At 39.1% G+C, this 12,892-nt stretch overlaps 1 protein-coding gene across 1 annotated transcript; it reads left to right on the top strand.

Annotated features, from left to right (window-relative positions):
* The first annotated feature begins 280 nt into the window (after window positions 1–280).
* LOC146389891 (low affinity immunoglobulin gamma Fc region receptor II-like) lies at window positions 281–3,330 on the top strand. The gene is made up of 5 exons (XM_084914013.1): window positions 281–728; window positions 854–1,117; window positions 1,197–1,442; window positions 1,529–1,705; window positions 1,830–3,330. The coding sequence occupies exons 1-5, from the start codon at window positions 653–655 to the stop codon at window positions 2,000–2,002; spliced, it is 936 nt and encodes a 311-aa protein (XP_084770139.1). The 5' UTR covers window positions 281–652; the 3' UTR covers window positions 2,003–3,330.
* Window positions 3,331–12,892: the final 9,562 nt, after the last annotated feature.

The raw sequence follows: 12,892 nt of genomic DNA, 5'->3' as shown, positions 1-12,892 counted from the left end.
AAAAAATAAAATAAATCCTTACATTTTATTTCGTATGCATTCATGCTTTACTACTTGTTTTGTAGCAACTTTAAGAATTTTTTGTAAGGTTTATGTTATATAAAAAACACTACAGGGTGTTTTGAATAGTTTAACACTTGCATCTTTAAATGAAGAGGAAAATAAGTGAGTCCCCCACCTCTGTGTTTGAACCAATAGAAAGCTGGTGCTCAGAGGAAGAGGGCGGGCTTTACTTGGTGTCAGTGGCAGAGCTCAAATGAGTGAGAAGGACGATGAAGGAAACATCTGTGCTGTGTCTGCTCTGTAAGTAGAATCTCTGTGTTTGTTTGAATTCTTGTACTTTGACTGTCTGCTCTCCTGATAACTGATGATGGAGGAGAAGACATGAAAAACAAATCAGGCTGAATTCAAGTTCAAAACACCATGAGGACCAACTGCAGGTCTGAACTGACTCTTTATCTTTGCTCAGGAGTCGAGGAAACACAGCAGGCAGTGAAAAGATCAAATCATTCACTCATTATATCAACACAGCTGCACATTGGACACAAATATATCACGTTAATAATAAATATTTGGTGCATACCAACAGTGTAGTCAGTTCACATAAAGAGCTGCGTTTTAAGATAAAGGTGGTGCAGTGGAGTTGTTCTTTATGTTCACCTCAAATAAACCTGAGTGTCATTTCTCTTTAGTTCTGATCTCACTGCTGAGCTGCACAACAAACCAAGGTCAGTAACCTTCTTCTGTCACAGTTTAACCCTGATAAATGCTCACTGATATGACCTGATTGGGTTCATGTTTTAGAATGTAAAGTCTAACAGTGATCATCAGTTTTTCATTTTAACCCTCACAGCTCGTCTGACTGTGAGTCCCAGCAGCTCTCAGATCTTTAAAGGAGACTTCGTGTCTCTGAGCTGTGAGGAGGACGACAGCTCTGCTGGATGGACTCTGAGGAGAAACACAAATATAGGAAACACCACTCAGTGTGGAGATGGGTGGGGAAAACTAGTTGGTTCTTCTTGTAACATTAGCTACATCATCCTGTCAGACAGTGGAGTTTACTGGTGTGAGTCCAGAGAGGGCCCCATCAGTAACATGGTTAACCTGACAGTCACTGGTAAGCTGAGTGTGTGGAGTTAGTGTTGATGAAGCTGTGTGTAAATGGATGAAATGCTGTAGTTTGTCTCTGTGTTGAGGTGGATCAGTGATCCTGCAGAGTCCTGTCCTCCCTGTGATGGAGGGAGATGACGTCACTCTGCTCTGTAAAACAAAGACCACTCCCTCCAACCTCCCAGCTGCTTTCTATAAAGATGGCTCTCTCATCAGCAATGGGTCTTCAGTTAACATGACCATCCAGCATGTTTCCAGGTCTGATGAAGGCCTCTACAAGTGTGACATCAGCGGTCACGGAGAGTCTCCATCCAGCTGGATCACTGTCACAGGTGACACACTCACCTGTCTGTGTTTCTGCAGGTTTCAACATTCACAATGTGACGACAACTTAATGACTGTGTTTGCTTTATTTTAGACAAACACACCACCACACCTCCACCCACATCCACCTCTCCTCCTGGTTCCACCTCCATCATTCTTCCTCCATCACTCTCTCCTCCTGTTCTCTCTGTGTTGTCATGTGTTGGATCAGTCTGTGTTGTGGTTCTACTGGTGTTACTGGTGAGACGATGTGTTCACAGGAAACCTGAAGGTGAGACTCAGACTTCTAATTTTAGTGTTTTTGTTAGTTTTTTTCTCTTTCTTTTAAACAGCTTAGATTAAATGTTCTTTCAGAGTTTTAGTCTTTCTTTTTTTTCATTTTAAATTCACTGCAGCTGAACACGAGGCAAACATGGGAAATGACATCAACACTGAAATCACATATGTCCAAATATCACATCGCCAGCAGCAAAACAAAGGTAAATTGTTGCTTTGGTTATTTTTCAGGAGCTGCTGGGAGCGTGAAAATCCTGCTAGAGGAGTTGTTGCGTTCCAGTCAGGCGTTTAATCCAGTTACTTCTCACAGCCAATGTTGCAGAGTCATAAGGACCTGGTTTAGGTCCCTGGATGAATGTTACTGTATATCTCAGTGTTGTTTGGTTCAAATACAGTTTAGCATCATTTTCTTTCAACCACCTTTAGCCTGGTGTTGCAGATTTAGCCACTGGTACACCTTATCTGGACCCCACAGACCATCTTTCAGTGACACAATTAAGCAATAAATCAGGTTGGGCTCAGATGTGTGTGTGCTCTGTTCAGTCTGTCTCTTTATGATTTTCAAAATGATAATAAATTGTTCTTTCCAATCCTGCTAACAACTGTGACCTCTTTAAAATTCACTTTTTAAAACCACAGCAGCTGCTTCCTGTTATTCCCATTAACTGTTGTCTGACACTGATGAAAACTCTCACTGCAGTATGTCATGCACATGGTACTGTTCATGTTGTGAGGACCTTTTCGGGTTGCAGGTTTGGTTTGTGGTAAAATGTGCCTGTCTGAATCACAGGATGATCAAAAGACCATCCACCTACTTTTTCTTAGAAACATCTTCCAACTCTGACGTCAAATCCTGTTTTGCAATAGTGAAGGAAAAAAAAAGAAACTCTGAAAACCTGCTGTTATTTAAAAGGTTTTCATTAATATCATGCAGCTGCATAAACTGTAATGTGTAGTGCGGTAATGTAAAAGTACTGTTGTTGTTATAACTGCAGTAATTTCTCTGTGTTTTATTGTGGAGAAAGTGATCCACCTGCAGTCTATTCAGCAGTGAGAACAGGAAGTGTCAGTTATGGACAATCAGACAGCAGACCGATACCACCGGATGTACAGCTGATCTTAATCTCCAGCTTTTGACAGAGCCAAGCTAACCACATCCTGACTAAAGCCAGTACATCAAATTGTCTTCTTGCTTGGAAAGGAAAATGTTTTCTTTCATGCAAAAGAGGAACTATTTCTATTTCACTGTTCTAAACTACACTCGTATTAAGAACATTTGCCGGAAATATTGTTTTTTGAACTGTGTGTGTTTGTGTTCAGACTTTAAATCAGAGCCAGACGTCATCTACTCTTCATTGAAGTAGTCCACCAGTCCAACCACTGACATCCATCTGCTGGTCTCTAACTGGTCCCCCCAGCACCTCAGACCAGAGGACATCCACACGTCACAGAGATTTTTATGTCTTTTTTCTAGTTAATAAGACTCATGCTTCTGAGTTAAAAAATTGCCTTTTAGTGCAAAATCAACAATATAAACTTTTTATATGTACAGTATATATATATATATATATATATATATACATATATGTGTGTGTATATTTGCCATATTTCTGTAGCATCAATAAAATGTCGGTGTCAGTTGTGTTTCTCACGTGGGTCTCTGGGTTTCTAAAATATGTCCTGTGGAAAATCTGATTTGTTGCTGTTTTGTTGTGGCTTACTGACACCCACCTGTCTTTAGTGCACAGCAAACATCAGTCAGCAGCTGCAGACTAAAAATAGCAGGATCATGCAGTGGTTATAACAGCTTCGGTACAGTAAAGGTGTCTGTTTGATGACAGAGATTTTTTTCTCATCTTGAAACCAACCAGCAGCAGCTACATCCAAAAAACCCACCGCAGTTTTATTATTACAGAGCTGAAGGGTTTTGGCATCTGATAAACCTCAAACTCATGAATTGTGACAGCTGTGGAAAAGCATTTGACCACTTCCTGTCTTTGTACTGACATTTTCAAAATAGGCTCGATACCTTTGATTCAGCTGTATCATTTATAGCGTTTATACTTGTGAGGCAAGTGCACAGGAACAAGTGCAAGTGCAGTCTCCCCAGTGCTTCCTGCAGGATGCAGCATCTAACTAGCTTTACTGAAAAGGTGCTTTACCAGGAAGGGAAAAGAGAGGGAGCCATCGTAACTACTTAATGGTTAAATGTGCTCGAGGGCATTTGATAAACTGAAAATTTTAAAATTACAGATGGTGTGATTTTCTTTTTAGCTCTCTGTTCTAATATAAATCAGTTTTCTAAAGTTTGTGTGGAAAATTATCCACCAAAAAATCCAACCATGGCCTTGAACCTTGTTTGGTGGAGGCCATGAATGTCCATGCTATATTAGCTGGGATAGTCTGGAGCCTGTCCCAGCTAATATAGAAAGGCTGGTTACACCCTGGACAGGTCACCAATCTGCCAGTTATCAATAACTACCAGAACAGCACGATGTTAGCACAATTCCACAACAGTCTAAGTGTAAGATTAAAGGTTTCCTACTTTTTATGCACACCGCTGCATCTTAGACTGTGAGGCTGGTGTTGGTGGAGGTGACTCTGTAAAACTGACGTCCAACTTGAAGTAGAAATAAGAAAAAGTAGAAATTTGTAACTTTCCATCTCAGATGAAAGTGACAATATTGCTATTGTTGTATAGAAGAGTGTAATTGTGTCGCTAGATTTAAGGGTTAGCTAAGTCGTGCTTAAAGTGGTAAAAGGTCCCTTTAAATCATCATGGTAACTTATGATGAACACACATTAAGCGTAAAAATATGTATATACAAGATTCAAGCTTTTCTTCAGAGTTGCTGGGTTTTTTGTTGTTTTTTGCAGCAACACTGTTGAACAGATGAAATAATTTGTCCAATAAGGATAAGAACTGTTTACAAACTCTGGGCTTGACATTAAAAAAGCAAAAACAAAACTTAATATAGAAAAAATGCAGATAAAGGTCAACGCACTGAGGTAATATATACACAATAGTAGTGTAAATTATGATAACACTGATAATGTTGAATTTTATTATTATATTTATGTTCTTTGCACATCCTTATTAGCTCTTTCTGTCACAATATATTTGATTGGTTAGGCTGTGTTTTCATTGATTTTCTGAGAAAGAAACGTGAACCATGTCAAACAGTCACTTTTATGTCAGAGCACACACAGAGGCTAAAGCTGAAGGCTGATCATTTAATTTTGCACACATATTTACCATATTTGCTCATCCACCAGGGGACGCTGAAGCTCCCTCAATATCCTTACTTTTCACAACCTGTGTTTTTGCTTAATTTGCTTAACTTCCAATATGTCTGTGAAGGTTCTCAGTCATCCAGGTCATCATAGTCTAAGGAGCTTGGAAAGAAAAGTGTCTATGCTTTTTTTTTAAGTTGCTTGAAGACGTTTGTCTTGGTGGGACACTCCCACAGAGCTTAAGTCTGGGACTCTCCACCATTTGACCCTAGAACTGAAGAAGCTTCTTGGATTTGACATACCTTTATTAGTCCCACAAGGGGAAATTTCATAAGGCTGCCAACCTATTGCATGAAATGGCGGCGCCATCTTACCCTCCGACCATACATACATTACACATTATACATTAGACAGGTCAGAGAGGTATAACAATAGAAAATGCACCACATGAGGAAAGATAAGGAGAAAAAAATAACTCCCCCCAGACTGAGCTCCAACAGGGAGATCAGTTTGGGAACAGAAAAAAACACCTCTGCACAAAGCACATGAAAAAACTCTTAATACACCAAAGAAACACATGACAAGAAACTGGGGTGGGTAAAGGGTGAGAGACAGCTGATTTAGACAGTACATCCGGGCCTGCAGCCTATGCGCTGGTCTCCTTGATCCACCGTCAGCATCAGAAGGGAATAAGCGTCGAAGGCGTTTGGAGGGGGGCAGTGGCGTGTCTAGAAAATTTTTGTTGGGGGGGGCAGGTAGGGGCACAGATTTGGAGAAGGGTGGCAGATGTAATTGGCAGATAATGTTAAAAAAAAAAATCTACCAACCGTTAACCATAATTCAATAACCCTGTAAACCTAATAACCGAATGCGCTTTTAACTCTTATTAGAATGAGATTTTAACCACTACGGTGCAAAGTTTTTAGATACTGTGTTGATAAACTACAAGAGATATAATCAGTGCTCTGTCAGTGTTTATTATTACGTTAACTTTATCTGCCTATTTAAAAAAGGCAGATTAAAAAAAGAAGATCATCTTCTCACAAACTGGTGTTTGATTTTGAAACAGGAAAAAAGTGGGGAAACAACTGAAAAGACTAACATTTGAATGAAACCTGAAAGCAAGTAAATACTTTCTATGCTGCCTTATGGTAAACTTTGGTAATATTGATGTATAAAGAACAACACTGGCTGATGATGAAATCCAGTCAGCCGGCATGGTGACACTGCCAGTATTAACCTGCAGGGCTGGACTGGGACAAAAAATTGGGCATTTTCACTACAGACCGGCCCACCAGGTATTAAAGCCATAAAGCCTTTGAATGAAAACAAATGTTGTTGTGACAGTGATGTACAGTCTTTTTGGTATATGTATGATTTCTATACATTTTACATCAGATAAAAACTTTGTTTGCAAGATTCTGATAATTATTTAATAAAAGCTAAATATTTTAAATGAGAATAAGAAAGAAAAGTATTTCTTTGTGCCCCCCTCTCCCTGTTAATGCCCTACCTGCCCCCCTGGCAACACTTTGCTAGACCCGCCCCTGCACAGTTACCAGCTGTCAGCTACATAAAAAAAGGATCCTGGTGTTATTTGTCTCTCAGAAACAGTTCATAACTTCCCTTCAACTCATTCATGTCACCTAAAAGGTAAACCTGTTTCTCCATCACCTGTTCAGCTCTGATGATTCAGTAAGGACATCTCCTGGTTTCATCTTCATGTTTCCCTCTCTCCACATATCCAAACCGACATCATGACCAGCAGCTTTACAGCTGTGGCTCCAGCAAACATCAGCTGATACTAGAAATTAATATTAAATAAATTCTAACAACAGCTGATCAAGCTTAAACGTGCTGCTGTTGTTTAGCGCGACATCCGCTGGTTTCCTCTTTCTGGCGCAAAGTGGGCGATAAACAAACAAGAGAGAAAAGCCGATCAGCTGATCATTGATCAGTTTCATGATTGAAGTAGCAACAGGAGAGGGGGGGGGATGAGAAAAAAGAGGCAGCTGTGCAGCGTAAACACAGAATAAATCCAGCTTTGTGTCTTTTTTTCATTATAGCGAAAGTACGGGACAAACTGCGTCTCTTCTCAGCTCAATACGAAACGTGTAATATTTTCTCTGAATGAGGGACCATTCCATTTTTTTAAGGAGCCGTTGGCAACTCTACTAATTAAACTTATGAATAAAATAAAGCTTACTATCAGTAACATCATAGCACCCACCCAGCTGTATAGAAACTCCGTCATGCTAGCTAGTAGCAGTACGAGTTATTGTAACTGACTGTAAAAAGTCAGCACAACGAAAATAAACTGCACCTAAACTTGGTTTATATCTGACCCAGATAGACTGCAGGTCATAACTTCTTACCTGAAGTTCAGTTCACCTGACACTCGGACTGGCGGCTGCCTCGGGGCTCTCCTCCTGCCTCCCCTTCCCTCATCCACCTGCTGGCCTCTGTGGAAGCTCCGCCATAGCCACCACCAAACAACTGAGTTATTTTTACACATCGACCTGCATCTGGCCAATCCACCACCTCTCATTGTTCATGCCGTTACAAAAAAAAATAAAAAATAAGTCACCGGGCATATGCCCGGTATGCCCGATGGCCAGTCCAGCTATATTAACCTGCAACGAAACCTGCAGCTCCATACAGCAATGTTACGACTTAGATTATATCTTATAACTCATAACTCTTATGTTAGCTCCCTTCAGTAGCCTACTGTCTGATATATTCCACGGCTGCAATAATTCTTTCAGTGTTATTTTTTCCTTGGTATTCTAATTTCACCGAAGTTTACTAAACTCAACAAACTTAATATTACTTACCGGGACATTTATTCTGTCCTCATTTTCTTTCACCGAAAAAATGTTTTCTGCGGTGCCCTCTTTCGTGCTTGGCTCTCCTACCTTTGCTAACATGATGCACATAGTGCAGAAGCCGATGCTGCATTCACTTACACTCGGATATCTGAGCTTCACTGTGAAAACATAATCGTACATTTGATATTTGATTGAATTTTATTGTTTTACCTTTGGGGTGGCACCTGGGGTGGCCAGTCTGGTTGGGGGGGTGGCCTGTGCCCCCCCAGGCCACCCCACTGGACACGCCACTGGAGGGGGGATGAGTGTATGTCTGCATATGTATATATGTCTGTGTGTGTGTGTGTATGTGTCCAGAGTTCAGCTGAGACAGTGTCCTTCGTCCTGCCAGGCTAAGTAAACAGTCTTCCAGCCAACCCAGGTGGCCTTGCATAGAAAGGGAAGAACACTCAAAACACAGTCGTTATCAGGGTGTTGTTGTTCAGCTCCAGCCTTGCAGCTGGCGCCGAAAGGGTATCCGCATAAGTGATGGTGCTTTTTACTTTAGTGCAAACAGCTCATATGAGAGGTGAAACGTCTTCAAGAAACTTAAAGAAGTCCAGGCGCTTTTCGTTCCAAGCTCCTTAGATTCGATTTTCAATATTTTATTCAAAGTTTTTACTGTTTGACTATAAACTGTTTTTCAGTCAATGCCAGCTCAGAGAAACAGACCTGGTCCCTCCTGGTCACACTTTGTTCCTCCTCTCTTCTCTCCTGCTGAGTTTTACCACATTTGTTTTGCTGCCTTTTACTGATCATGCTGACATGTTTCAGTGGAAGAAGAATAAAGAGGAAAATAATAAAACTATAATCAGAGAAGCTGCTGATTAATTTTCACTCAACCATTTAGTCCTTGATGAATTTACTTTTACAGCAGGACATTTGACATGATATGAAACGACACACCCAGATTTCAGCTGTACCAACAACAAACACTGACTGGTGAACCCATCTGACCACAATATAACAAAAGCAGGCCTTTATGAAATGTGACACTCTTTATGTGACTCACTTCACCACAAACACAAAACTGTTTTTAGAGATTCCTTCAGATCCTTTTAGAGGAAATGTCAGTGCTGAGAATACTTGGAAACAGAGACCAAAATGTTAGTGAATTATGGTCACAATGAGACTGTTTATGTATTATAACTAGTTTTGAGCAGCCAGCTACCCCACATGGTGATATGAGTCTTCATAATTTTCCAAAAATGCACTTTTTCAAGTTTTCACCAATGAATTATCAGACAAAAGATCAAACAGGGTGTGTTTCTGTTTGTCTTTGTCATAGATATTAAATTAGTAAAATTTCTTTAAACATGATATATCCCATTGTGCACTTGGAGTTGATTTGGTTTCACCTCAAATTCCACTTTCAGCCCTGAAACGTTTATGTGGCTTTATCTCGGACGTTTCGTTATGAGGAATCAAAATGTCAAAAGAATCAGGAGACAGATTTAAACCCCTCAGCTGTGTATACATTTCGGCTATTTTAAGTATATTTATGGTATTTGTCAAATACAGAGCATCAGATCCTGTCACTTGAGAAGTCGAGGAATTTGGTTGTATTAGTGATGCTATGAAGTCAAACAGGTCTAAGGTGTGTCGTATAAAACAGCTGACGGGGAAATACGGGTTAGATTGCTGTCTGTAGCTGTTTAGTGCGGCCAGAGACCAAACCAAGGTCACTGTCCTTAAAGATTTCCTTTTCCTTTCTTATTTTTCTATTTGCTCTCAGTGGATAATTTTTCCATCCTGATGATGAGAAGAATGTTTGAAGATTTCAGAGATCCCTCAGAACAACAGTAAGTGTTTAAAATGACGTCTTTCAGTCTTTTAGCTAATCTGGTAGGATAACTGAAGTCTCTGAGCTTTAGAGGATTAACAGATTGTTCATGTTAATCCATCTGAACCAGGATTAAAGCTTCACTTTACTGGTTACATATGAATGTCATGTGGAGTTAATGTGAAGCATTTGATTTACTGTTGGCTGGTTTTTACTCAGGTACTCACAGAGGTGGGAAGTAATGAAGTACATACACTATACATATGTATATGTACATATACTTTGTCACTGTGTGCAAGTAGAATTTTCAGATATCTGTACTTGTGCTTATGTAGTACTATGTTGTACTTGTGTAGTTTTTTTTCTGACAACCTTTCACTTTTACTTCCTACATTTTTAAACAAATATCTTTACTTTCTAGTTCTTACGTTTTCAGAACAGGCTCATTATTTCACATCACTGCAAGCCTTTAAACATCAAATCTACTTAAGCGTAAACAGTAACACATGAAAGGCAACCTGCAGAATGTATTTGTAGAGAGGGATGTGACTATGACGCACGCTGGGGATTAAACTGAAAGAGTTAATAAAGAAAGATAATCACTGTCATGATCTAACCTTAATGAAATGTGACACTCTTCATGTGACTCACTTCACCACAACCACAAAACTGTTTTCATCGATTGCTTCAGATCTTTTTAGAGGAAATGTCAGTATTCAGAATACTTGGAAACAGAGATCCAACTGTTAATGAAATTAAGCTAAAAATGGGCGTTTTCATGTATTAAAACTAGTTTTGAGCATCCAGCTATCACACATGGTCATATAAGTCTTTAAAAGTTGAAATCCATCATTCTTGGACTTGGAGTTATTAAAAATAGTTTAATTTCAGTTTTTAACAGAAACCCTTCTATGTGGATTTATAATGGACTTGTGCTTATGATGAATTAAAATACTGAAAAAATAAGGCAACACATTTGAACCCCCACTGCTGTGTATTTCAAGACTGATTCTCTGAAAATATTTGTAGTATTTGTAGTACAAAAAACATCAGCTGCTTCGTAATTAGACTTTGCACAGATGAATGTATAAAAGGAAAAAGTTGTTACTTTCTGCTGCTCTGCTTTTTGACAGATGTCTTTCCTATGTTGTGTATGTTTAATATTAAAACATGAACTTCTTTTACTTTTATCATTATTATTATTAACTTATGATTATAGCATTCATACATAATTTCTACTGCTATTAGACCAAGTTCATCTAAATCCACGGACAGAGTTGAGGGGAAAGTCAGCACATTACTCCTGTGTTTGAAAAACAAATTCACTCACTCTTCACTTCCTGTCACTGTCATATCTCTGCTACTTTAGGTATGTTTGTGGTATTTGCTTGTCAAATGTGCAGGCTCTGAGCCAATCACTTAAGAAGTCAGCAAATGTGGTTGCTAAGGTGATGCTATGAAGTCAAACTGGTCGAAGGTGTGTCATAGAAAACAGCTGACAGGGAGGTACGGGTTTGATTGTTGTTTGTGGCTTTGTAGAGCAGCCACTGACCAAACCAAGGTCACTATCCTTGTTTGGTCACTTTTTTCTTTATTTCGTCCTATTTGCTCTCAGTGGATAATATTTCCATTTCCATACTGATGATCAGAAGAGTGTTTGAGGGTTTCAGAGATTTCTCACAACAACAGTAAGTGTTTAAAATTACATTTGAGAGGTCATCTGGCAGGTCGACTGAAGTCTGTGAGCTTCAGATGGATTAACAGATCGTTAATGTTAAACCAGCAACATTAAAATTAACATTAACAATCTGTAAGTCCAGCTGAACCATGATTAAATCTTCACTTTACTGGTTACAGATGAATGTCATGTCGAAAACACGTAAAGCATTTAGTTGTTAAGCTTTTACTCAATTACTTTCAGAGGTAGGAAGTAGAAAGTACAAATATTTTGTTCCTGTACTTTGAATTTTCAGGTATCTGTACTTTACTTGAGCATTCATTTTTCAACAACTTTTTACTTCTACTCCCTACATTTTGAAACAAATATCTGTACTCCTAATAGTTTCAGAAGAGACTCATTATTTCAAAAATCAAACCTATCTGAGCCTAAACAGTAACACAGGAAAGGCAATCCTATTCATGTATTAATCACTCGGGGATGTCGCATAAAAAGAGGTAAAAGAGGCAAAGTCATGTACCATATCAGGGATTAAAGTAGGTTGGTGGATTTTTGTTTTACTTGGGTGCAGACGTCCTTCATTTGTAGTTGCTACATCTAGCCTCATCTATCTAACACTACAAAAGAGGAGCATAAAGGGAGTAATGTTTTGTTAAGTCATTTCAAATGCAGTGTTTCAATCAGCTGAACAAACATCAGCAAACACACAAACTGTTTGTGCTGCTGTATTTCACAGGGAGAGAAAAGACAGAGGAAACTCCACTCAGAGATGGAGAAAGATAAGACAGACAGGATGGGAGAGGAAGAAGAGAGCTTAGATTTAAAGGTAAGGACTGCTCAGTGGGATTTGATAAACTGGAAATTTTAACCCTACATGTAAGTCCCTGTGTTTTTAAACCAGATATTGAGTCTGTACATTTGACAAATGGTTAAAGGTTGCATCAAAACTCAGTTTAGTGCAGGATAAACTGGTTAGCTTGCAGTAATGTGATTTACCACTCTCTCTTCTCTGGCAGATACTAAAATAGTGAAGGTGTAAAACCTACCTACTCTAAAACCATGTCCAGAACCGGCTGCACCTTTGCTCTGTAGCCAGACCACAAATCAAACCTCACCATGAAATTATTGGGAAATCTGATTCTTTTTCCCACACTGAGCAACTAATGGGCTGTTCAGTAGGTTTGTCACCTGGAGGTGGTTTCCAAGAGTAAAATAAACAAATAATTTTCTTTAGATTCAGTGACATTAACACCAAAAAAAACCATCATCCTTAAAATTGTATTTGCATTACTGTAAAAGTGAGCTTACAGCTATTCCCTTTAGGGGTCATCACATCTGCCTCCATCACCATGTAACCAAACAAAGTAGATGCAACTTCACTCAAAAACCTAAATACAAAGAGACAGCAGGGTAACCTTTATAGTAGTTTGCCCAAACCATTTACACACAATAAAAAAAACAAACAAACAAAAAAAACAAACTCCAATACAAAACAAGCACAACAAAACACAACTAAACCTTAAAAAAGAAGAAAAATAAAAACAGTTTATGACAAGCACTTTATTGGTGCTGCTGAGCAGGCATTGTGTTTTCAAAGTCCTCAGCCCTTGGCAACGCCTT

This window comes from Perissodus microlepis, chromosome 3 (assembly GCF_051167445.1).
Source record: "Perissodus microlepis isolate ML-2025 ecotype Zambia chromosome 3, ASM5116744v1, whole genome shotgun sequence".
NCBI classification, from domain to species: Eukaryota; Metazoa; Chordata; class Actinopteri; order Cichliformes; family Cichlidae; genus Perissodus; species Perissodus microlepis.
The sequence above is the reverse complement of the archived record's forward strand: the minus strand, read 5'-3'. Positions and strand labels throughout refer to the sequence as shown.